The sequence below is a fragment of the Peromyscus californicus genome, unplaced genomic scaffold (assembly GCF_007827085.1).
Source record: "Peromyscus californicus insignis strain IS unplaced genomic scaffold, ASM782708v3 Scaffold_5__1_contigs__length_169319896, whole genome shotgun sequence".
NCBI lineage: Eukaryota > Metazoa > Chordata > Mammalia > Rodentia > Cricetidae > Peromyscus > Peromyscus californicus.
This window is the reverse complement of record NW_026294573.1, coordinates 10,149,824-10,175,776: the sequence shown is the minus strand read 5'-3', so window position 1 is coordinate 10,175,776 and position 25,953 is coordinate 10,149,824. Positions and strand designations below refer to the sequence as shown.

The 25,953-nt window shown below is 55.4% G+C and overlaps 1 protein-coding gene across 4 annotated transcripts; it reads left to right on the top strand.

The window, feature by feature from the left end:
• The first annotated feature begins 752 nt into the window (after window positions 1-752).
• Window positions 753-25,269, top strand: Tmem201 (transmembrane protein 201). 4 transcript variants are annotated; one of them, XR_008213727.1, is made up of 11 exons: window positions 753-983; window positions 7,142-7,262; window positions 7,866-8,060; window positions 9,044-9,220; window positions 10,558-10,907; window positions 11,376-11,582; window positions 16,623-16,855; window positions 17,460-17,586; window positions 20,824-20,895; window positions 21,400-21,693; window positions 22,339-22,453. XR_008213727.1 is itself a non-coding variant. In XM_052716654.1 (11 exons), the coding sequence occupies exons 1-11, from the start codon at window positions 871-873 to the stop codon at window positions 23,563-23,565; spliced, it is 1,998 nt and encodes a 665-aa protein (XP_052572614.1). In that variant the 5' UTR covers window positions 753-870; the 3' UTR covers window positions 23,566-25,269. The 4 variants fall into 4 exon arrangements, 3 of the variants coding, with proteins under 3 accessions (XP_052572614.1, XP_052572615.1, XP_052572616.1); XM_052716654.1 differs by lacking the exon at window positions 17,460-17,586 and adding an exon at window positions 23,468-25,269 and having other exon boundaries at window positions 22,339-22,476; XM_052716655.1 differs by lacking the exon at window positions 17,460-17,586 and adding an exon at window positions 23,468-25,269 and having other exon boundaries at window positions 754-983; window positions 11,379-11,582; window positions 22,339-22,476.
• Window positions 25,270-25,953: the final 684 nt, after the last annotated feature.

Genomic DNA, 25,953 nt, shown 5'->3' with positions numbered 1-25,953 from the left:
AGGGTCTCACTATTAGCCTTTGCATTGTCTGGATGACCTGGAACTATGTAGACCAGGCTGACCTCAAATTTACAGAAATCAGCTGACCTCCACTGGGATTAAAGGCATGCACCACTAAGCCTCAGTGAGTTTTTCTTGATCCATAATTTAGCTCACATCAGTGCTGAAACACTTGTATAACGTGGCTCTTCCCTCGATCTTACCCCCTGAGATAATCGATTTGAAGTGCACAAGCTTCATCAAACTTGGCATACTATGAAAATCATCTACATGCGACTTAAAAAAAAAAAAGTATCACTCCTTCAGGGCTAATACCTCCAGCTCAGGAATTCTTTCTAATGGCTGCACTATGTTCTGAAACATACCTATCCTGTGATTATTTAACCTCGTTCCCATCTTTGGACGTTTGTGTTTGTGCAAGCTAATTTTTAACCACTGTGGCTTCTGGAGCAGCACAGGCCGGCTTTGGCCTGACGCCAGGAAAACAGGACTAACCGGAGGAAAGCATCAGCAAGCATTGGGGCGGCATAGCAGGACTAAGCCCACTCTATGAAGCGCGGGAGGAGCAAAATGCACGCATGCGCACACAGCAGGTGCGGGCGGGGCTCCCTCCAGCTGTAGAGCGTGGTTTTCCAACTCCGGCCGCTGGAGGGCGCTTCCGAGCCAGCGCCGAGCGTTTCCGCCGACGCCCCGCCCATTCAGGCTCGCCCCGAGCTGCGATTGGCTGCACGGCGGGAGCGCGCCGAGTCAAGGGGCGGGCCCGCGCCGGCTACAAAGCGGCGAAGGTCACGGCGCAAGCAGGAGCGCGCGGGCCGCCGGGAATCCCTTCTGCGGCCCGCGCCCCCGACCCACCGACCCCGCCCGGGAGCCATGGAGGGAGTGAGCGCGCTGCTGGCCAGCTACCCCACCGCCGGCCTGGCGGGAGGCCTGGGGATCACGGCGTGCGCCGCCGCCGGCGTGCTGCTCTACCGGATCGCGCGGAGGTGAGTGCGCGTCCCGCTGCACGCGGCCCGGGCCGCCGCCCCGCCCCCGCGAGGCCACGGCGGAGTCTCCGCTGCGGTCCAGGCCTGCTTGCGAATGCGCGAGACCCTTTCTGCCCCTCCTCCCTCCCCTCACCCACTGAAGACCTCGTCGGGAAGCAGCCTCCGAGCTGGCTGGGGGAGGGGGCTCTCTGCTTGCTCATCCCTTCGAGGCCTGAGCCCCTGGCTGTACTGCTCTGCTGGGCCTCTGCAGCCCATCGGTTAGGGTGATGAGAGCTGGCACTGGGTGGTCCGCAGGCGAAGGCAGTAACACTCCTCACGGAAGCTTCCTCCGGAGAAGCCTTCGAGCTTAATACTTAGGAGAGGCACGTGTGAGCAGGAGCGGCTTGAGGCAGAAGCCTGCACTCCACACATTTAGGGAACTTGTCTACCCAAAGGTGAGGAACGCTGTACTCCTTGGACACCTGTCTGGGATGGGTTTGGGGGCAGTACTCTGCCCTGCCATGGCTTAGAGATCACGTGGACCCCAGTACCCAAAGCTGGCCTTGGCCATTCGCCTCCATGGTCAAACCCCAAAATGGAATAGCTTCTAAAGCATGGTGAAGGAATAGCCCACCTGGTCACATTTTCTGAGAACAGGAACATATACGGCTTTATGGAGCCTCTTGGGGACAGCCAGGGATGTGCAAAGCTGTGGTTTGAACTCCTGTCAGCCTGGCTGATGGGTCGCCTTCCTTATCTCCTGAGATGGAAGATGGGCAAAGGTGTTAGAGGTAGGTGAGTCACAGGGGCTTCTGAGGAGGGAAGAGTGGAAATCAGCTGTGTCTGGAGGAGGAGGCCACATCCCAGGCGGGACTGAGAGAGTGCCAGACTCTAGGGATCTCGACCCAAGCTTCTCAACTTGTTCTCACCCAGTTCTTGGAAGTCAGAGGGGCCTGTAGAGCCGCCAGCCCAGAGCAGCCCCTTTTTACCTACCCAGGGAGCCTGGGCAGTCTGTTCTGTCCCAAGCAGAGCTTGTCCAGAGCCCAGGCTCCTGGTGCCGCTGCCTCTCTACCAGCCCAGGATAGGGCATGTGTCCAGAAGAGCAGAGAGGGACTGACTGTGGCAAGGACTGGGTCACTGCCTGCCACCCCTTCCTTCTCCCAGAGGCCTTGGTGAGATGCAGGGGGAGCCAATGCCCCCTTCATGCTCACACCAGACTGTCAAGGGGGAGAGTTGGACTGCTGCAGATTGGTCAAAGCATGGTGCTGTGTGGTGTCTTCGTGAGCTCTGGGTTTCATCAGGAGGTAAATTGACCACTCACAATTCTGAAGCAAGACTGGCTTAGCAAGAGGCTGCAGCTTTCCCCTTCCCTAGAGGGGAGTGCTGTGGCAGAGAATGGGGCTTGAATAAGCAGGAGGAAGGCCTACAAGGAGTTGTTTTTGGAAGGCCACTGGGTGGAGTGGGTGTTTGCAGCTAAGCAGAGAGAGAGCAGAGGGCAGGACTGTGGCCCTGGGGAGCCATGTGAAGAAAATGTCTCGTTAGCTCTGTTCAGGTCAGTCCTTCCTCAGTTTTAAAATTGGCTAAAGTGTGGCTGTACGCGGTGGCACTCTTTAATCCCAGAGGCAGGTGCAGGCAGATCTCTGAATTCAATGCCAGCCTGGTCTACAGAGTGAGTTCCAGGACAGCCAAGGCTACACACAGAGACCCTGTCTCAAAAACACATGCACAGCCAGGCGGTGGTGGCACACGCCTTTAATCCCAGTACTTGGGAGGCAGAGCCAGGTGGATCTCTGTGAGTTCAAGGCCAGCCCGGTCTACAGCGTGAGATCCAGGACAGGCACCAAAAACTACACAGAGAAACCCTGTCTCGAAGAACCAAGAAAACACATACGTACACACACACACACAATTGACCGAAGTGGTTGCTGGGAAGTCCACTAGAGCCCAAATCCGGCCACCCTGCTTCCTTACCCATGGAGTTTTCTTGTCCTGGTTACTGTTAATGATGAGAGCAGCTGCCATTCCTGCCCAGGTGACAAGTGACAAGCAATGAGTACCTGCCATTCGATAGCAGCTCCAGTGAGGCAGGTACTGCCATTCTCACCCATTTTACAGCTGGGGAAACAAAGCCTCGAGGACTGCCCATTATCTCCCAGCTGTAAGTGGAATATCCCGTCCCACCCACACTGCGCTACTAGCCGAGCAGCCTCTCTGTACCTGTAGTTCTGGGGTAGACGTCCCACATCCCTCTTCCTGTGCCACAGCTCTTCATGCTACTGCTCAGACATGTCTTATCCCTTTGCATAGTGTACTTGGGGTTCGGCCCTTGTAAGTGCGTCTCAGCACCCAGCACGGTCCTGCTTGCACAGCCTGTGGCCTGTGCCGGTGTTTATGGAGGTGAGGGGAGCACAGCCTCGCTCGGATGGATAGCAGAGCCTGTCCTAGCATTCAGAGACCCTCCGACAGTTAGTCCTGTGTCTGGACTCACCGTAGCACTCACTGTTCTAAGCTGCCCACTCCAGCTGAGTGGACGCCACTTTATGTGAACATTTCATGTGACCCTCTCCTGCTGAGGGCACCTGTTTATGAGTGACAGCATGTGCCCTGCATGTTGGCTAGCCAATCCTGTGGCATCTGTTGCCAACTACTCTGTGAATTGTCGTTCTTCTTGTATCCCGATCCGGGCGGTGCATATTGCTCATGTGTCTCCGAAAGCCTTGAATGGTGCTTGATGAACTGAGTGGGTGATGTGTCTGTCCCCAAGGGATCAGTTCGGGGGTCTCTGCTGTTGTCAGTGACATTGCTGTGAGATGGGACGGGAGATCTGGATCTTCTTGGTGCAGGGTGTGGAGAGTTGCAGTCAGTACTGCTGCTACCATTGAAGCCCAGGATGTCCTCCTTGGACTCTTCCTATTCGGTGAGGTCACACTTGGAAGAGCAGAGAAGGCACATCCTGTGAAGCTGAGCTTTCCTTGGACCCTGAGGTCCAAGCCTGGCTCTCACAGGCCCCTTAGGGAGAGATGGGCACATTGGCCCCCCACAGACTCAGAGCAGCTCAGGACAACTGAGCTCCATTCAGTCTTCTGTGTGACATAGCCTGGGCCCGGACTGATTCCTGAGTAGTGCATCTATGCTGAGGTGTGGGGGCAGGAGTGTGGCTCTACCTGAATGTCCTGGGCTGATGGAGAAGACATCACCAGAGGCACATGTCTGTGTTTCCTCCGTGTGTGTTCCAAGCCCATGGAGAGGATGCCAGGCACGTAGTTGCCCTGTCCCCTTCTATATGGATCCATCCACCATGGTTCCTTCAGGTTCCCTCTGGCATCCCAAGAGTTAAGTGTCAAGGTGATCAGCTGGGGAAATGGTTTTCAGGTCTTCCACCCACCCAAGGCAGTATGAGTTGGGCCTGGCCGTAGCTGAGATGCTGCCTCTGCTAAGTCACCTTCCTTCCTGTGTTAAAGGGACATTCCATCTCATCCCCCCCCCCCACCTGCTTCTCCAAACGTGATTCATCATAGAATCGCGGTTGTGAGCTTGAGGAAGAAAAGTGGTCCAAGGAGTTTGTGAGGGAAACTTGAGGGGACCCTCAACAAAAACTGGGTGAGTTCTGAGGCCAGAACTGCCTGGTGTGCCCTGGGGACAGTGTAGGACCTGTAAAGTGGCTGCCAGGACTGTTTTCATGCTCACCCACCCTCTGGTACATGATGAGCAGCGCTGGTTGGTGTGTCAGGTCTGAGATTCTGGCCAACCGCCCTGCTACTCCTGCCCACATACCTTTTGGGGCTGCCTCTGAAGGATAGCTTCTGGTGTAGAGATCTCACCTAGCCGTGGTGAACAGTGGTTGTTTTCGCCACAGAGAATACTCACTCCCTTGCAGCATCCACCCCTGGCAGAGATTAACCTCTGACTTTAGGGAAGATGAATCCCCCGCCTTCCACTTCCACACCAGGCTTTTTCCAGAGGCCAGGAGCCATTTCCCTAGCAACAGAGCTGGAGACTCATAGTGGAAAAATGGCTTCCTGGGTGGGAGGGGCTTCCTGGCAGACTCGTCAGGCCAGAGCCACAGTCCCTGCTTGTCTGTCTTTGGTACCCAAAGCAAGCCCAGAAATTGGCCTTTCCCATCAAATAGAACAGAGCTAAGGAACCCCAGAGGCAGGTGGGTGTGTTGTCTCAGACTCAGGGGCAGATGAGAGGTCACACTGCCTAAGTACCAGCTATGAGGTATGCCTCATGCATAATTATAAAGAGGCCTATAAAAGATGTACAAATTACCACAAACTAAGTGCTTAATTGCCCAGGAATGCCAAACACACGGGCATCCCAGCAGAGCCCATTTCCAGACCTCCAGCCGCAGCTGGTGCCGCAGGCTTCTGCACTGCTCTTTCCATTCGGGGGCCAGTAAAGTTGTCAAGTACCAGGTGCTAGCCACAGTCTCCAGGGCGAAGTCTGAGCAACCCATTTGAAAACTGAGGGATTAAAATGAAGCTTGTTGGAGGTAGAGTGACCGTAGAGACTGGGCACAGGTTACCCTGCCCAGTGCACTGTCTTCAGGTTTTCCTGATGACCCTGTGCTGGCTTTGTGGGCTTGTTTTTAAACTGTGGGGTGTGTGTGTGTGTGTGTGTGTGTGTGTGTGTGTGTGTGTGAATGCGAATGCAGGTGCCTGTGGAGGTGTTGAGGCCAGAGGCATCAGATCCCCTGAAGCTGGGTTGTAAGGGGTTGTGAGCCACCAGAAGTGGGTCCTGGGATCCAGACTCGGGTCCTCTGCAAGAGTAGTGAGTGATCGATCTTAACTGCTGAGCCATCTCTCCAACACTCCTTCCTATCTTGAGGGGTTGGGCCTGAACTGAGGTAGAAGGAAGTGTGAGGCGGGGCTGCTGGAGAGCCCCAGCCTCACCATCCTGTGTCCCTGTCATCTATTGACATTGACTAGGCTGGAACACTGCTCAGAGCTTCCCAAGAGCAGGCCCCTGTGAGAGGCGTCTTCTTACCCCAGCTGCCAGGATACCTTCCTTAACCTGCCCACAGTGGGTGGAAGGGAGTGGAGCTGCTGCCGGGCAGTGTGCGCTGACTCAGGAACTGGAGCCCCACTTCCAAGGCTGTTCTTCCTGCTGGGCTCCTGACTAGAGGGCCTTTCCTTCACCACAAAGCTCCTCATTCTTCTCAGTGCATTCTTGTGACATCCAGAAGCAGCTGGTGCTGGGCCTGGTCCACTTTACAGCATGGCTTACATGCGGAGTTCGACAAATGGGGACCTCCCGGGGACACACATAGATGCGTCCATAGCCAGGGATCCGGCCCTCCTCTTTCAGGATGCTAAGGCCAGAGAGTCATGCTGTGAGGAGCCAGGCCATCTGTGTCAGGTGGCTCTCTTTCCCCAGGTCTCAGCAGTACCCCTGAACTAGACATGGCCCCTGAGTGAGACAGGGCAAAAGCACAAGGTCCGAATACCGAGTGAGCGAGCGAGCGTGCAAGTGAGCTCCACAGCTGCTGCCCTTCACTAGCATTGTTTCTGGATCCTGGGCCTGGCTCTGCTGGGCGCTTGCTGTGTGACCTGTGTGTGTGCTGCACAGATCCCCAGTGTCTGCCAGGATCATCCTGCAGGCCCCACCTGTTAACCCAATGTGTAGCCAGCCGCTGTGGGCCCCGCCCCCTCTCTTCACCCAGAAGGCTGGACCTGCTGAGCAGCTGTGACTTGTCACTGCCCCTGTCACCAGTCCCCACCCCTTGGCCTCCTTGGAGGGATTTTTTCTGGGAAGGACAGAAAGCTCCCTTCAGTCTTAGAACTCTGGAAACATAACTTCTGCACCCTAGGAGCAGACCTCATGGGATGAGGGGTCCTGAGCTTCATCTAACCATCTTGGCCCATTGGCTAGCTAGCCCTGGCCCTGTGCCATCCCACCACCCTAATTTCTAAGACCTGGAACATTGGGGTCTGGTGGTCCTGGACTCCCAGGTGGATACTCAGGAGCCTACAGGGCCGGTGAGTCTCCAGCTGCCTCCTGAGAGTATTTTGTCAGTTATTATCATCCTGGGGGAGCATAGCATCTGAGGAGTCCCTCCTCCCTCCACCGTGACGTCCTCCTTTGGCTGGGCCTTCATCTCCACCCCAGATGCCACTTGGTGCACTTAGATGGTCTCACATTTCACCAAGGTCTTGACTCTTGTCCTTGGTCCACAGGGTGAAGCCAACGCATACGGTGGTCAACTGCTGGTTCTGCAACCATGACACACTGGTGCCCTATGGGAATCGCAACTGCTGGGACTGTCCCCACTGCGAGCAGTACAATGGCTTCCAAGAGGTGGGGGCTGGCGGTGGGTGGGCGGTGCTGAGGCTGCCTCCGAGCTGGCCTCAAGCCACTGTACTTGCACTGTGGTCCTACCACCATGTCTCCCTTTAAGAAAGAAGAGCAGGTGCAGGGAGCTGTGGCCACTTGTCCTGTCACCACAGCAGGTGGCAAGATCGGGGTTCACGTTGAGAGCCGAACAGGTCTGCAGCCCAGTTGCTGCAGACACTTAAGTCTTCAGCTTCATGGGTGGTTTGTCCTCTGTCACGGCTTTGACTGCCCAGCCACCATAGTGTGTGAGTGTCTGAGTGTAGCTTTTAGTGAAACTTAGTAAAACAGAAAGCCTGCCACAGGCCCAGCTTGCAGGCTCAGTTCTCAGAGTGTGTGGTTCTTAGGGACAAAGCCAGGGTGAGGTACATGGGCAAGCAGCACCCCAGGCCTGCCCTGATGCACAGGCTCGGTGTTCTCAGCACCTGTATTTTTAGAGTTCCATGAGAGACACCATCAGAAGGAATGCTGCTGCTCTTTTGTGTAAAGAAAGCCAGAGTAGGTTTGTCTGAAATCCCGGACCATCCCTGAGTGGGCCCCCACTGACCAGGAGCTCCTTCCCTTCCCCAGAACGGAGACTACAACAAGCCGATCCCAGCACAGTACATGGAGCACCTGAACCACGTGGTGAGCAGTGTGCCCAGTCCCCGCGACCCTGCCCAGCCACAGCAGTGGGTGAGCAGCCAGGTCCTGCTGTGCCGGAGATGCAGCCACCACCAGACCACCAAGATCAAGCAGCTGGCGGCCTTCACACCCCGTGAGGAGGTGAGCATGCGCGGGCGAGGAGAGCCAGATAGCTCGCTCTTCACCTCCCGCTCCCCCACATTCCAGCGTGTGTGGCTTCCTTCTCAGCTGGAGCCAAGCTTGTGCTCAGTGTGCTCTTGTGACCACTGGAGAACACCGTGGAAACCAGGGCCTGTCAGGCAAGAAGGGTTTGTCCCTGAGCAGAGGGAGGTGGAGGCCTTGGGCTCCAGCTGCAGTTTCAGGGGCTACACCCTGGTCTCATTCGCTAGTCTGTCCTGCCAAGCATGGCATCCTGGGAGAAAGATGCCTGGGAAAGGTAGGGGAAATCAGGAATGAGCCAGGAGACCAAGAGGGAGGGCCATCAAGATGGCTCAGTGGACAAAGACATTTACTGCCAAGTTCGATTCCTGGAATGCTCATGGTGGATGGAGAGAACAAACTCCCACAAATTACCCGTTAACCTCCACTTACACGCTCACATACATACACTAAATAAATGAGCAAATACAATTTTTAATGTTTTTTACGATGAGGCCATAAGAGAAAGATTGACACCAGGTGACTTTCCTGTTTGCCCCAACAAGAGATCAACAGCCATCCCCACTGATGCACTGGCTGGACCTGGCTGCATCTCTGAGGGAGCAAGGACTGGGGCATCTGTCCTCAGCTGCTGTGAAACAAAGCACCGGGTGGCGTGGCCTTCGCAACCCCAGGCTCAGCCAGCAGCTAGCTCCCTGGTGTGAGTTAGACTGTCAGAGACTCATGGGGAAGGGCGGGCCTGGTCCTGGCTTGTCCTCCTGCCAGAACCTAGAGAATATCAGCTCAACGCCACTTCCTTGAGTGGGTGCTGAGCTACAGAATGTCATTCATGTCACTGTCTTGTGGGCTCCTAGCCTCTGCCAGCCCTTATTCCCAGGAGCTCACATAACCTGCATCTGCACAGGCAGGGCCAGCATCTGAACCCAGTTCCCACGTGTAACACAGACCCTCTACCCTACCTGCAGGGCCGGTATGATGAGGAGATTGAGGTGTACCGCCACCACCTGGAGCAGATGTACAAGCTGTGCCGCCCCTGCCAGGCAGCTGTGGAGTACTACATCAAACACCAGAACCGCCAGCTGCGCGCCCTGCTGCTCAGCCACCAGTTCCGGCGTCGGGAGGTTGACCAGGCCCATGGACAGGTCTGAGGCCATGGCGCATTTGGGTGTTGAGTCTGTGTGGGAAGATGCTCTGTGAGCTGGGCCCTAGCGACTGAGACATGGTGTAGCATGCCAAGACCCCGTGCCTGAGAAACACTGCCTGGTGGCCCTGGTGTCGTCAGCTCTTCCTGACAGGAGTAACTAGGATCGTGATGTGGCTCTCACATACCTTATCCTGGGTTCGAGGTTGCCCTGCTGACCTTACACCTTCTAGACACTTGAGGTTGCATTTGTCCCTCCTGGCAGCCTCGTGGCACGTTAGGCCCCGTGGCTCCTGGTTGCAGCTGTGGGAACCAAGCATGGGGCTGAGATGCTTGCAGGGCTGCACACGTGATACACACTAACAGTGCAAGGGGCGGACGACCCAAGAGGATGAGGCTTTGTCATTGTGCAAGCAAGCGCCTGGGTTTTAAACAGTGGTGATAGATCAGGAGGGGACTGTGGCTTGGTGGGGGGGGCTTGTCTGCAGAAGGCAACAGTCAGTAGCAAGTGCATTGCGGTGAGACTTGCCCCACAAGGAAACTCCTCCACCCTGTGTTGGAGATGTGGCCTGCGTCTGCGTCCACTCTGTCCTTTCCATGGTGGAGCTGGCCGATGACCACTTGGCCATGCTCCTTCTGTCCCTGGTCACCTGGGTCTGCACAATAGGACAGGCAGCCCCTGTCCTCAGCTGCTTGGTTCTTATTCTAGCTTTCTGGTTTCTAACCTGAGTAACTTCTTAGCAGAAATGTTAATTGAACTTCTATTTTATCCAGAAGTATCTGCACATTTAGTCAAGTTCTAGTTCAGGGTAATAGGGATTTATTTATTTATTTATTTTGGTTTTTCGAGACAGGGTTTCTCTGTGTCATTTCAGTGCCTGTCCTGGAACTTGCTCTGTAGCCCAGGCTGACCTCAAACTCACAGAGATCCACCTGGCTGTGCCTCCCGAGTGCTGGGATTAAAGGCGTGCACCACCACCACCCAGCTAATAGGGATTTTTGATGAAAACTTGACAGTGATTGAAAAATTTGGAAGAATAACATCACCAGTGTGTCAAAAGGGTTTCTCTAAAGAACAAGTAGAACTCATCATAGGGAGGCTCCCACAGAGAGACCACCATAGTGAGGCTCCCACAGATAGAGACCACCATGGTGAGGCTCCCAAAGAGAGAGACCACCATAGTGAGGCAAGAGCCTGGACTGGGATGGGGCAGCAGTGGCCTGAGCATCAAAGTAAGGGCATAAAAACAGGGCCCTGGCCAGCATCCCATGTGGTGGGCATGGGGTGGCCTTTGGTGGCTCTCTGGCTTCTCACTGACCCATCTCTCCCTCCCTCAGAGCTTCAGTTCGTCGGCAATGAAGGCCCCCTTCCAGGTCATCCTGCTCCGTGCCCTGGCCTTCCTGGCCTGTGCCTTCTTACTGTCCACTACACTGTATGGCCCCAGCGAACCCTTCACCCCAGGGGCTGCCCTGCCCCCGGCCCTACCTCCTGGGGGCAACAGCTCTGCTGCCTCGGACAACACCACTACTCAGGCTGAGGGCTGGCAGCAGCTGCTGGGCCTGTTGCCGGAGCACACCACAGAGAAGCTACACGAGGCCTGGGCCTTTGGACAGAGCCACCAGACCAGTATCGTGGCAGTGGGCCTGCTCACCTGCCTGCTGGCCATGCTGCTGGCCGGCCGTGTGAGGTGTGTTCTGAGCCTGGGTGGGCGGAGGTCGGCACACTGCTGCCTGGGGTGGGAACCAAGAGGCCTTGTGGTCCCCTGCTCTGGACCCAACTCCATGCAGCTAGACAAGCCTGGCCAAGTTCTCCAGGGGTCTGGAGGACGACACAGGACAGTGACACTGTCTGTCACTTGCTCTCTGCCGCTGCCAGTCACCTCAAAATCTCTAAAATCAGAGTAACAGAAGCCACCTGTTCCTGTACTGTGGAAACTCAAGTGAGGGCAGTTTCCTACCTCGGTTCCCAGGCTAGGCGATAAGGTGTAGGAGCACCGGCTTGCTTAGTGCAGGGCAGCCCTGAGGCCTAGGATGGACTCAGACCCTCCACTGGCCTCACTCTGTCCTCTTCTCTGATCTGGACCCAGTGTGGATGGGGTGTGGGGCAGGAATTGGCGGGACCACCGGCACCCACACACTCACCCTGCTTTCTCCAGCAGGCTCCGACGGATCGATGCCTTCTCCACCTGTCTCTGGGCCCTGCTGCTGGGGCTGCACCTGGCGGAGCAGTATCTGCAGGCTGCTTCGCCCAGCTGGCTAGACACGCTCAAGCTGAGCACCACATCCCTGTGCTGCCTGGTGGGCTTCACCGCAGCCGTGGCTACAAGGAAAGCGACGGGCCCACGGAGGTTCCGGCCCCGAAGGTCAGAGAAGCAGCAGTGACTGCAGGGGTCGGGAGGAGGACAGGTGGTGGACCGTGGCCCACCCCGCGCAGAGCCTTGAGTTCGCGCTTACCCTCTGTTGTCCCCGTTGACTTCCCAGCACTCCCCAGCCCCCACCCCCCGTGCTTGGTGTTCCCCGGGTGCCCCGGAGCCGCTCACCATTGCCACCGCCTCGGGCCTGTGACCCGTTCATAGCCCCAGTGATCCAAACATGAGTAGCTCCCAGGGGACGTGCTTCCGACCCGTGGCTTCCTGCTAGCTCCAGGAACTCCCATCTTGTCACAGCTCTTCCCTGGCTCTGACTCCAGGTGAGGACGCAGACTGCCCGCCGTACTCTTGTCATTTGTCACTGGCTGGGTGACAAGGCCATGGGCCTCAGCAGGGTGAGCTAGGACTGGAGCAGAGCCGGCCCTCGGCCCTTGAACTTCCTGGTCCCTTGTTTCCTCTCTGCGTCTATTCCCAGTTCCCTGTTTCAAGACCTTCCTGAGACTTCGGGTCCCTCAGGTCCTTCCCTGGCAGTGGAGAGCACAGTTCGTGGTGGTTAGCAGGCCCCTGGAGTCCACCAGGCAGGAGGGTGGATTGTCCCAGACCAGCAGCTGCTCTGCACATCTAAGACCCAAGGAGACACTGTTGGTGACACAAGTCATTGTCACCTTGTTCCTCTCTAGTGTCAGTGGCTTCCTTGGAATAATTTGTGGAGGGTGCCAAGGCTTCTGCCCTCAGTTTCTCTGGGAGCAGCTGCAGGGCCCATGTCTCAGCCTCACTCTCAGGCACAGTCTCCACCTTAGGGGACGGGCCACAGATCAGACCCTTGCTAGCTGCATGGTTCTCTCAAACCCCAGCTGTCCCTTAGCCTTGGTTAACCATCTGAAGTAGGAAGTGGATCCTTCTGTAGGACCCTGGGGTGCTGACTTCAGTGGGTTTGAGGGCCATGTGAGGTGAAGGGGATGGCCACGGAAGAAGTCATTGTCCAAGGCCCCATCCTGAGCGGAGGCTAATGCTGTACCCACTTGGCATGCTGCCCTCTGGTGGCTCCTGATTGGGCTGCACGCCTCCTCCATAGCTGTCCTTTCCACCTGTCCCGCTGAGCTGCGGCTCCTTGACCAACCTCTGCACCAGAGCCCGGGCGGGAGGGCGAAGGCAGATTACACGTGAGTGAGTGTCACACCAGACACGCATCAGCTGCTGGGTCTTTGTGAGGTGGCTTCCTGGAACCCTATTGGGAGCTTGAGAGAGGCACCCAGGCCCCACTGTGGTAAACCCGTTTGAGGGTCCTTAAAGCCGTTCTGTAATCAGACAGCAACCTATGTCAGACAGCCCCTACTGGGCTTCCGGGTGTGGCGAGCCCGAAGCGTCAGAAGGCTGGGGCTTGTTTTTGGCATTGCAGGGCTCAGCTTGCTCTGGGTGAAGGGTGTGGAAGGCCCCCTCTGAAGAGGTGTGGGTGAGGCCGTGTTTGAGATGTGGGCCTGCTACTGCGACCCTGTGGGCACAGCTGCCTGAGAGAGTAGGGAACACCTGCCTGTCTCTCTCCCAAGAAACCGTCCTACGGGAAGAAAGATGGGGCAGGTGCTGGGACCGTTGTCTGTGCGTCCTCTTGTGTATTGCGGACCTCACTCTCAAAGAGGCTGACAGCAGGGTGCTAATTTCTGTGATCTTGGCATTGGATAGAGGCGGTGTGTGTGTGTGTGTGTGTGTGTGTGTGTGTGTGTGTGTGTGTGTGTATTTAAATTATTTATGATATACAGAACCAGCTCTGGCCAGCCAGGATCCCGGCTAAGCATGTTGCTCCTGCCTTCTGGTGGGTGTAGAAAACATGGCGGAACAAGGATTCCTGGTGTTTTAAAGAGTTTTGTGTTACTTATTAACATTAATAGTCCTTTTGTTGGTGTGAGAAAGTGCCAGAATGTTCTGGTGTCGCTAGCAGAAGCTGAGGGAATGTGGGCACCCTTGGATTGTGGCTTGTAGATTGGGGACAGCCTCCAGGCCAGCCCTGGTCGGAGTGGGATCATCCCAGGTACATACAGGTTGTATCCCTGAAAAATGAAGGGAGCCTCGGCTGTACTCACCTCTGGGTCTGGGGTCCCCGCACTGGCCCAGCAGACTCTCCAGTAACACTTGCCCTGGGGTAAAGCACCAGGACCACGCTCCTCCGTCCCCTGGCCAGCCATCTACCCTGCTATGTCCTTTATCTGCACCTGGTACAAGTCTCGTGTCGTGTAGTAGAATTGTGACTGATTGTCTAGTGACCCTAACCACTGTAACCACCACTGGCCATCGACGTCATGTTTTGAATGCTGTGTTCTCAATAAATGCCTCCTGGGTCCTGCTCATTCCGGTTGGCACCAGGTACCGCGTCTTTTTTTCTTTCATGATTCTTCAGAAGGGCTTCTGTGCCAAGGTGGGAGGTGGGTGGATTTCAGGGGCACCGCATTTATACCGGAGTCTGGGGTTGGGAGCAGGTTGGGGAGCTGGTGAGGACATGGAATGGCTGGAGGAGGGCACAGCTATGCCTTTGTCTTGCTGCCCAGGGTTTTTCCCATGCGGATAAGCTGATGCTTGAGCAACTACACTCTATGGAGCTGTAAGGAGGAAGGCTTGAGGCTCCCCTCAGGGTTGGATTAGTGAGTTCTGGCCTCAGCCTGATGATGCTTCTCACAGTCAGGGCTCCCAGGGAACAGGAGACTCAGAGCGTTGGGTTCGAGCATGCAGGCATTCAGGGACCACTCACTAAAGAAGCGTTGGAGCAGCCGGGTGGTGGTGGCGCACGCCTTTAATCCCAGCACTCGGGAGGCAGAGCCAGGCAGAGCTCTGTGAGTTCGAGGCCAGCCTGGGCTACCAAGTGAGTTCCAGGAAAAGGCGCAAAGCTACACAGAGAAACCCTGTCTCGAAAAAACCAAAAAAAAAAAAAAAAAAAAAAAAAAAAGAAGCGTTGGAGCTTTTTCAGAGGACACTACCTCAGGGATTGCCCAGGGCAGAGCAGAGCTGAATCCCTGCCAGGCTCCCACCTTTGGGATCCACTCATCTGCTGATGCCACTGTGTCACAGCCAGAGGGAACAGACCTCCAAAGCCCTCTCTCACAATGCTAGCATTGTCAGAGGCTTCAGGACGCAGTGTCCTGTGCTTAGTTGGCCAGGACTCCCAGGCTTGACCAGGGCATGGCCCCAGGGTTAAGCCCAGCTGGAGAGAGCAGGGATATGCTAACAAAGCCCAGGTCAGCTTTTGGTGCTGACCTCCAGGGCCAGGAAACCATAGTCCCTGCCTGCTGGGACCTTCTTTATGCACTGCATCCGCTGCTTGCTGAGCCTTGGGGGCTGCCTATTCCAGGGTCACCCTTGGCTCCTAGCTATGGCAAGAATGGTCCAGGAGGCCTAGTGTAGTGTCCTGCTGCCACCTGCTGGAAGGACTTGGCCATGCCTATGTACCTGCTCTGAGGCTGACCGACTCCCTGCCACAACTTCCACCAGATTCTCAGCAGGGCCATGTTTTCCCACAGGGGCTCATTCACAGTCAGGTGTATACCCGGGTTCCAGCCTCACCTCTGCTGGCCCTAAAGTGCCTGAATGTGTCCCCCTGGGCCATTCATTAAGATCCCTCCAGACTCAGTTGTAATCCTGAAATGGAAAGATAAATTGCACTTTGATTTTTGGGAGTGGGGGGGTTGTTGTTTTTGTTTTTGTTTTGGGTACTGCAAATCAAACCCAGACACACACACACACACACACACACACACACACACACACACACACACACGGCAAATACTCTGCCACTGAGGTAAACCCTATCCCATAAAAGTCAACTTTTCTGCTCAAGACCGGGCATTCCTCAGAGTCTTAGAGTGAGGAGTAGGGCTCCTGCCAGCCCTCAGGAGGAGCCAAGTTAGGGGGCATCCAGGAATGGCCTCTGCAGGTTTGCTCTGCCCTGCTTTCCTCTGTTTGCCAAACACTGAGCTGGAAGGTCGGGTGTTTCACAGTCCTGTGCAAGAGACTGGCAAGGTCATCTGACTCTCTGGGCGTTCACCATATGGCTACATACATTTCTCTCACAAAACTGAAAAATGGGAAAGAGGTGGTGTGGAGCTTGGCTAGCAGTAGCCTCCCCAAGCACTCGGCCATGACGGCCTGGGGACCTTGGCCCCTGCTCACCATGAGGCCTGACCCTGCCAGCCCATCCATCGGCACATTGTCTGCTGGGCTCATTTGTCCCTTGGGACCGAGGTAAGGCTGGATACCGGAAGCTCCTTCCAGATGGCAGACTAATGTATTAACTGCCTCTGTCCGTCCCCCCCTCTCTGTAATCGGGTGCCTTAATCGGAAGCATGGTTGACATTCCGGCCTGTGGCCGTCAGGTTCTGTTGTGTGATCTGTACTGTTCTCAGGTTAAAGAGACACTGTCACCTTTTGTCTTTCGGGCAGCTTGGTGGTTGTTTGGGGGTCTTTTCTAAGATTGCGCTTGGTGTGTACACTGTAAGAGCCTTTTCTGGGTGTCCGAGGCCTGGCCATCTCCCTCTGCTGCAGGAGGCAGCATCATGAGGCACAGCCCCAGGGAGATGTGGCAGCACCCCAGCCCACCTGGGCACCGCCCAAAGATCACTGAGTCCTGCTGCTCCATTGGGAACTTTTGGCAAAGAGTGGGAGGTGGCCAGAAGAACCCAGGTCCACTGAGCCTCGCTGAGAGCCTGGTCTAGGCATGGAATGTTTGCTTCAGGGCCAGGGTTGGCATGAGGCTGGCCAGGGTAACAGTGTCACTTTAATGCTGAGACCCGTAGTAGAGGTAGATTGCAGTGAGCCTGAGGGATCGGAGGGGGCATGCGGGGTGGGGTGGGTCCTGCTGGCATCTCCCAGCCACCTGCTCCTAATAAGTGGACAATTGCTCTTTTGCTTCAACTAACGCACGCCTCCTCTGGGACCCCGACTCAGGCCCACCTCACACCCTGGGAGGGGCCGGGCCCCATTGTGCAGAGGCTATCTCCAGAACCTTCCTGGCTCATTCTCCTCCTCTTTGTGCCCCATGGGCCCTTGCAGGTACTTCTCAGGAGACTCTGCCAGCCTTTTCCCCTCCAGCCCCAGCCTGGCCATACCCTGTCCAAGCATCACAGCCTCGCCAGCATCCCTGTTCATCCCCACCCCACCTGGCTTTCTACCTCTCACCAAGCAACAGCTGTTCCGATCTCCTCGTCGGGTCTCGCCCTCCTCACTGCCGGGCCGCCTCAGCCGGGCCCTCTCACTGGGAACCATACCTTCTCTGACCAGGACAGGTAAGACCTTGGAAGAATTGATGACCGAATCAGGCTGGGGACAACTGGGCTGGCATCTTGTGATGGGGAGATGAGGCAATACCAAAGAGCTGTTTTTAACTCTGGCTAAGGAGATGGGCAGGGCCAGGCTCAGACCCAGGTGAGCCCTCTCAGCAACCATATTAACCGATCACACCCCCTTGTTTCCCTCCTGTAGGGAACATGGGCCTGTAGGAGAGTGTTCCTCATGAGTGGTTGTGTTATTTGAAATGATACATTTAAAGGGCTCAGAAAGGGACTAGAGATATAGCTCAGTCAGTAGGGTAACTGCCTGGCAGTCACAAGGTCCTGGGTTCAATCCCCAATCCTACTAAAGCCAGCATGGTAGTGCACACCTGTAACTCCAGCACTCTGAAGGCAAACTGAGGAGGATCAGAAGTTCAAAGTCACCTCCAGCTACGTAGCCAGTTTGATACCGGCTTGGGCTACGTGAGACCCTGTCCCCATCCCCGTCCCCACCCCAAAAGTGCTCAGAGTGACAAGTATCCCTTATGTCTTAGTAAATGACTGCTCACTGAGTTTTATCATTTTTTACCTTTCTTACTGGAAAACTGTGTGCCTGAAGGGCAAGGATTTTATTTCTATCGGTTGTATTTGTTGTTGCTTGTCTTGTGGAGCCTGAAGAGACCAAGCCCTGGCCCTGTCTGGAGGGACTCTGTCTTGCCCCTCTCCTTCCTAGTCACATCTTCTAGGTTGGTGTCTTGTTTTTTCATTTTGTTTTTAAATTGTGTGTATGTGTGTGTGTGTGTAGGGGTGTGTGTGTGTAGATGTAGGTGTGTAGGGGTGTGTGTGTGTAGGTATGTGTGTGTGTAGGTGTAGGGGTGTGTGTGTAGGGGTGTGTGTGTGTGTGTGTGTGTATGTGTGTGTGTGTGTGTGTGTGTAGGTGTAGGGGTGTGTGTAGGTCTAGGGGTGTGTGTAGGTCTAGGGGTGGGTGGGTGTAGTGCACAAGTGCCAAATCACACATATGAGGTCAGCTCTCTCCTGCCACCTGTGGGATCTGGGAATTGAACTCAGATCGTCAAGCCTGTCCGTACGGCTTCTGCCCACTGAGCCATCTCACCAGTCCCATATGTAGTTTTAAACATGCTTAATCCAGGTGTGTTAGTGACGATTCTTACTTGCCTGAGTCTGCCTCAATCTCAGAAGTGTCCTGTGCCTATGGGTGTTGAGTGAGCTTCAAGGCAGAATGTGGGTATGTCTTGGTTCACTCCCTTCTTTACTAAACTGTAGGTGCTGGGCTTGATCATGTAGCCAGGCTCCCACTTAATCCCTCAACAACTTTGTCAGAACCCCAGGACTTGCTCAAGGTCCTCCTACCATTGAGAGCTGGCTGTGAGCCTGGCTGCCAGGCCCCTTAATGCAGGCTGCTTCTCACCCTGACAGACACCCGGACACTGCAGGAGACAGCGTTTGAGCTAAGCAGGGGCATAGTTCCAGGCCTTGAAGTAGGGGTGGGTAGAGATGGGAATGTCCTTAGTGTGGAGGCGTGGGTAACCCCGTGAACCAGGTTCCTCTGAGAGAATAGTGCCAGCCTCTCTCTCTTGTTCATCAGAGCAAGTGTCAAGCACTACACAAAGCTCGAGGGCACAGTCACAGGCAGTCCACGCTGACGGTGCGGACAGGCCTCTGTTGTCTGTGCAAGGGACAGCTGTGGTGTGGGGTCCTGGAAGGACCCAACCAGGGAAGCCTGACTCTGGGAATGTTTTCTAGAACTCTTGTCACAAGCTGGAAGCCCTGCCCTCTCTCCCCCTGCAGGACCATCTGTGGCAGGACCTACCAGAGCCTTTATGAATGTTGGGGAACAGGGGTGCAGGTCTTACGGAGGGCCACTTCTTAGTTCTTTAGAAAATAGAACCAAACTGAACCTGGTGATGCATGCCTGTGATCTCAGCATTGGGAGGCTGAGGAACCTCAGAGTTCAAGGCCAGCCCCGGCTCCATAGCAGGTTCTTGTCTCTAAATAAATAAGTAATAAAAACGAAAAACGAGAGCAGTAGCTGGGCAGTTAAGAGTGCACACTGTTCTGGCAGAGGCCTCTGGGTCTGTGGCCAGCATCCATGTCATGCAGCTTACCACCTCCTGTAACTCCAGCTTCAGGATATCCAACACCAAGGCGAGGTGGGCCTTGCCCTGTGCAGGAAGCAATTCCCCTAACCCTGTTTACCTAGCTCCAGGCTCTGCCTGCTACCCACCCAGCTGCCAGTGTGCCCCTTCCCCTCTGCTGCTCTTAGGGGGTAAAATGGGGGCGATCCTGACAACTGTGAGAAGTTGTGTTGCCATGGTGTTCTTTCCCTGTCTGACATAGGCCAGTCATGTACACTGGGGGGTTATGAGGATTTACTGTATGCAGCAAACTAAAGAATTAGCCTCTAAGTCAGCTGGTTGCTGCTAGCATGCACCCAAGTCTCATCAGGGTACAGGGCCGGGGCCTTGGGTTCAAACTGGGTGTGCAGCTCAATGATAGATAGAACACTTGCCTAGGGTACACAAGACCCTGGGTTCTCCCCGGCATCTATAATAATAGCAATAAAATGAGGCAGTTGTTGCGGGGTTTTGGTGAGAGGAAACAGACTAGTTGGCCAGGCACTCAGAAGTGGACCCTCTGCAGAAGTGACTCCTGGTCGTAATCAGGAGGGGGTCCTGATAGCAACAGAGACTTCGCTCCTTGCCTTCTCAGTAGAGAAGTGTGTCCCGTGTGTCTTCTGCAGCCTCAGGCTGGCAGCTGCCAGTGCCAACAGCTCTGCCCTGGGTCCCCAGGTTGCACTGACTGAGAACAGCAGGATTGACAGACTTCTATCTCAAGCCCCTTGGGAGAGGAAGGTAGCAGTCCCAGTGACAGTTTGGCCTTTGCCACAGGGCTCCCTGCACTTAGGGACTGGAGGTCTCTGTTGAGGCATGAGGTGGCAGCAGAGTTCTTTGGGTCCAGGGTATGCCCTCTGGAAGAGTGATAGGTGGACCCCAGTCTCCAAAAGGAGTAGGTCCTGAGCACGTTCTTGCTATGGTTCACATACCAGGAGACCAGATCTAGAGCTCAGACACCAGGTGGGCCTCCTGTCTTTCCTTCCCTGCCTTCCATCTGTCCCTCTCTCTCTCTCTCCTTCTGCATGCTTCTGCTTCTCTGCCAGACGCTAAATCCTGCCCCTCGTGCTGCACGGAGATCCCTTTTCCCAGCTCCCACAGATCTGCTTTGCGGGCACTCTGATGGGCATACTTCAGTTGCAGAGCCCTTTCCCAGGCATCTGGCCTGGCCGAGAGGGGAGGAGGGACCAGCATGGCACTTCAGCTGCCTGAAGCTGGGCATTTGGGAGAGCATGAGATGTGAGACAGGGCCCTGCCCTGAGGGTGTACTTAATTTAGGAAGAGGCTGTGTTGGGTTCCCCATAGGTCCAGTAATTTGGGACTGAGAATTATGGAGACCCCTGGGAAAGGATAGTGGAACTCAAGATGACTGGAAAGTGGTGCCTTGGGGTTGGAGAGATGGCTCAATGGTTAATAGCATTGGTTGCTCTTCCAGAGGACCCAGGTTCAATTCCCAGCATCCACACAGCAGTTGACAACTCCAGTTCCAGGTGGTCTGGCACCCTCTTCTGGTCTGTGTTGGCATTGCATTCATATAGTGCACACCCATGCCAGTGAACACTAATGTACTTACATTTTAAAAATGAAGGTTGATTTTTTTTTTTTTAATATTGCGTTGTGTGGAAAGAAGGTCAAACAACGAAGAAGCAGAGACTGTGGCCACTGCTGACTCCCTCTGACCCACTGGAGACTTAAGTGTCTTCATTGGCAAGGTGGGAATGTTCCCACGTGTCCTGGACGGCAGTACCTGTTTTCCTGAAAGCATGGAGTACTGTGTGGCTGGATGTGGGGACAGAGGGTGGTGGCCGTCACCCTCGGGTCTGTCTATGTTGCATTTCTCTTTCTGTGTAGACTCAGGACACCTGTTCAGCGGGAGCCGCCCACCATCTCGGGTGTCTCCACCTGGGGAGGTTTCTCTTTCAGGTAAGGAGGAGGAGAGCTGGCAGAAGGGACAGGAAGGCTGGTAACAGGTGCCCCTGAGGTGATTAACTGTGAGCTTTGGGGGCAGTGGACCTGGGTTCAGACCCCAGCCCCGGGCAAGAGACGAACATGGATGTGTCTCGGTTTTCTTGATGTGAAGTAGGGTGGGAAGGTTGGGGTCAGACTATATCACCCTGTGTTCACAGGTAGCCAGGTGCCAGCTGCAGCCCTCACAAGGCAGGCCAGCTGACCTCAGGCCAGCTCTCAGCCCAGGGAGGTCTAAGACAGACACAAGACTCTAGGACATCCCAGCCCACCCTCTGCTCAGTTCTGGTGTGGCCCTGGCCCCTTCCCCCTCAAGTTCCTGTAGGGCTCCCCACTTTCCCAGCCTGCACCTTACTTCTTCATGGGCTGAGGGAAAGCACCAGGTGCAGGTGGCCGTGTGGCTGTCCTGTGCTACGTGTCCTGTCTGCTGTCGTAACTGTCTGTCTCCCTCCCTCTCTGCAGATTACTTCTCTCTGCTGTCAGGCGGCTTCCCCTCTTCCGCTCTCCCTTCCCCGGCACCCTCCGTGGCCAGCTCCATGGCCTCCAGCTCTGGCTCCCTGCGCCACCGCCGGCCCCTCATCAGCCCTGCCCGGCTCAACCTGAAGGGGCAGAAACTGCTGCTCTTCTCAGCCCCCGGGGACGCGCCCAATACCCCCAGCAGCTCGGAAGAGCACTCACCGCCCAGCGGCAGCCTCTTCGTTGAGCCTCCACAGCTCGCCCAGAGGACTCACATGCGGGACACGAAGCACACCATGGGTATGTGTGGGCCTGAAGCGTGCGGTCGGTACTGCCATGGGAGCTCTTGGCTCATCCCCGAGGTCATCTGGTACTGTGGTGGGGCTTTGTAGTCACTCTTAGGCACTAGACTGTCCAGTGTGGCTCTGGTGATCTTGAACCCTCTCAGATGGGTGCTTTTACCCTCTCCTCTTAGAATTGACTTTCAGGGTCCTCATTTACTGGGACCTGGAAAGCCTGTTAACAGTGCACTGTCAGCCTGTGCCTGTCATGGGTGCTTTCATTTTCTACCAAGCATTTTTGAAAGTTAATTGGACTCTGTTAAACTTTAGACCTTGACGTGGGGTGTGTGGCTTTCTTGGGTCTATAAATGTGAGTAGATTTGACCACGGGGGCTAAGTGGTTCCGAGAGCAGGGGATAGGCAGACAGTCTGTGGCTCTGCAGCTGCTCTGGTCCTCAGCCTCAAGTCTCACTGCCTCGTGGGACTTGCTGGGGCCAGTAGGCACTTATGCGCTACCCTGACCGCAGCACAGGTCCAGACAAGGCCCTGGCCCCTGCCGCTCAGTTTGGGACTTGTGAGGACCTCGTCCTGGGACTGAAGCCGAGTTGCCGGGGTGTCCTGGCGTTGACCTATGAGCACAGTGGGGTCACTCTTCCTTCTGCAGACATGAGATCGATGCTGGTCAGAGACAGCGCCTGCAGCAGCCACTCCATCAAGAAAGAGGATGACTCATCCCAGTCCTCCACATGCATGGTGGACACCACCACCAAAGGGTGCTCGGAGGAGACAGCTCCCTGGAAAGGTCTGTGACCCCAGCCGGGGTGGGTGAGCCATCCCAGGCTCCCTTTCTGGGGATTACAGTGTCTGTGACCAAGAACCTTCTAGAATGCCACATGTGTGATAACTCCCCACTAGTTCATCTAGCTGTTCAGTAGCCATGGGTAGCCCAGGGCTCCTGTGAGCAGACACTGAGGACTCTGGAGTCTCAATGTGGTAGCAGGTTGTAGACCTAGGCGCTCTAACGGCTTCCTGTTTGGGTCAGAGTGCCGCCAGCCCCCTGGGTTAGTCCTGGCTTACTGACAGGCAGGGTGTGAGACTTATCAGTGAATCCTGGTGACCTCCCCCACATGGGGGACACAGGACACTGGTAATGGATGGGACAGGTCAGCAAGTGAGGTTTCCTGACTGGGAACCAGTACTGCTCCAGAATCAGATCTGAAGTGTGGTCTGGTGACTTTGAGGTCATGGTGAATAGACCTGGGACCTCATTCTACTTTTGGTTATTATGTTGAGCAAGGTCTCCTGTAGCCCAGGCTGGCTTTGAACTCACGAAGCTAGAATGCCTTTGATCTCCTTATCCACTGCCTCTATCTCCCCAGCGCTGGGATCATAGACACATGCCACCATTCCCAGCTCTGAGTCTACTTTTTAATCTCCGAGATGAGCAGGGTAGACCCCCATGAGCCCCTATTTCTTCCTTTGTGACATGAGTGTCTTGGTTGCTCCTTTGTTACCTGGGTGCAGTCACAGGCAGCCTGACTTAGAGTCCATGTTGTTACACAGGTTCTGAAAAGAAATGCCTTCAGAGAAGCAGGGCTAACCAGTACCCCGGGAGAGCCCCAAACAACCAGTACCCCCAGGAAGGCCCCAATCAGTATCCCCAGAGGGTTCCAGGGAGGACTTTGCTAGAGGGAAGACTAGCTGTGGCCTGGCCAGCTGAGTAGGCCTGAGCACCCCATCTGAGGACCGGGGTGCTAGCCACACTGCTTCTGACTCGTGTCTTCTTACAACAGCTCGTGTTGGTCCCTCTCTGCTCCGGGGCCTCCTGGCTGTGAGCTTGGCCATCAATGCACTCTTCACCTCAGCCTACCTGTACCAGAGCCTGCGCTGACCACCTTGAGTGCCCGCCCTTCCAGAGGGCACTGCCCAGGTGCATGCTGCTTCCACCACTGCCGCGCAGATCCCTCCCTGAGGGGCTCTGTCTCCGCCTTGACACCAGGGCCCTTGACCCCCGGGGTTGAGTCCCTGACCTCAGGATACCTGCTGTCCCCACGACAGACTGCAGACCTCCGCTGTGTTTGGTGCTGACACTGACCCTGAAGCCGGGGGTTTCTGACATCTGCCTGCCCCAGGGGCACCAGTGCTACTGCGGCTGCAGCGGGCCAGGCTGCCTGTGCCCTCCTGCTGCTGCCCACTCAGTCACATCTTCCTCTGTACTCAGACACCAGGGGTCTGCCTCAGAGCCCCGCCCAAAACCCACATGAAGAAGGCCCCTGGGAGAAGCATGTGGAGCCTGAATCACTTCCTCCTTACACCTGCCCACTCCAGAGAGCAAGCCTCTCCCCAGAGCAGGCACCTGGAGCCCACCTTGCCCTGACTGTCGGCCCCAGGCAGGGCTGAGCAGGTGGGGAGCCGGGGACTCACATTAAGCACCTGTGTTCCGTCTTCCCCCAACTCCTGCCTCACATACCTGTTTGGTGACTTCTGGTGACTCTCTCAGCAGGTAGCTCCTTGCCCTGAGAGCACCGCAACCACCTTGGCCCATTTGTCCAAGCCTCCCTCTCACATCATCCAGAGGCCTTGACTGGTCTGTCAGTTCCGTGAGCTGCACAATCCAGATGAGACTGGACCGCCCCCACACCCAGACCCCTTCCTCCTTCAGCCCAAGGCCCTACTGTGCTCTCCTGCATCCCGCCCCCACCTGTGTCCCACATGACCTCTGGCTCCAGGCCACTTCAGTCGGCCTTCATGCCCAACCACTGCCCTGCTGAGGCCACCGCAGGTTTGTGGAGCACACGTGTCCGTGAGGAAGAAGGAGGAACCTTGGCCTAACCCTGGCCCTCTCGATACTGTGGGGCCACATGTGTCTGTGGGGGTCAGTCAGTCCCCATCCCAGGCTTGACCCCGGGCACGTGTGTATGTGTGTGCGAGTGTACATACGTGTGTCTTTGTGTTACACTGCTTGGGATTTGTTGTGGGGGAGGGGCATGGGGCAGGGAAGGGTCTTCACTGACATTCAGGGATAAAATTTAACTTTATTTTTCTACACATTTTTTGCCAGGTGAGGCGTATGCTTTGAAACAGACGCCTCTAGCTCTCCCTGCCAGGGAGGTCATTTCTTAAGCTTGGGGTGCTTTAGTACTCTTTTTTTTTTTTTTTTTTTAAACCATAGGGAAGGAGGCCTGACCTGCCCTCCAGTCCAGGAGCTCTTGATGGCATCCTGGATGTCTCACACTCCAGCATGTGGGCAATCAGGACAGTGTCAGGACTCCATGAGTCCAGCCACCACCAAAAGTCCCGCTTGGAGGTGGCTCTTCTTGGTCTACATTTGTATAGTGGGTGTGTCAGGTTTTAACACTTGTTTTCTTGCCTAATGAAACCAAATTGTTCCCCAGCATCCTGTCTCCTGCCCTGAAGAAGCACCCAGGGAGATGCTGTGGCCCCTCCCAGTAGCACAGCAAGCCAGCCTGGCACCCTGTGCACCCATGAGGGCCTTTTACTTATGCTTTGACTCATACATAAAACATGACGTTATTTTTCTTTACAAAAGGAAAAAAAAAAAAACTTAGAAAAAAACATACCAACCTTTGACTTATACCAGGCTGTGTTGTCTGTATTCGTTTGCTGGAATCCCAGGGTGGGAGTGCCCTGTAGGGAGTTGGTACAGAGAATCCATGGAGTTCTGACTCTTGAAGGAGTGAGCTAGGCTGTCCGCTACTGATCTACACCCGAGGCCTGATGACCACCAGGAAATGATGGTGTGGCAGGCACGTGTGTCACCGAGCACTCCCTGCCTCAGGCTGGAGAGATGGTCGGCTCTCCTTTCTGTTGCTGTGGAAAGGCACCCCACCAAAAGTTGATTTAGATTATAGTTCCAGCTCAGTCTGTCATTGAGGGGCATTAAGACAGGAGCTTGAAAGCAGACCTGCGTTGCTAATCCACACAACCATTAACTCTGACCAAGGAACTCAGCCAAAGAAGTAGGGCAGGGACCCTAGGGGGTGCTGCTACAGTTGAGACCCCTGCCCAGGTGGTGCTGCCCCTAGTGGGCTGGGCTTTTGCGGCTACATCAGTTAAGGCAATCCACAGACATGCCAACAGTTAAATCTGACCTAGGAATTTCCTCAATTGAAATTCTTTTTCCAGACTAACTTAGACTGTCAAGTTGATAGAGCTAACCAGGACCAGAGGTCAGCAAGTGACAAAGATTTGGTTGTCCCAAGCCCTCATACTAGCCCTGTGGATCTCCTGGCCACTGAGCTCAGAAACCTGCGGGCAG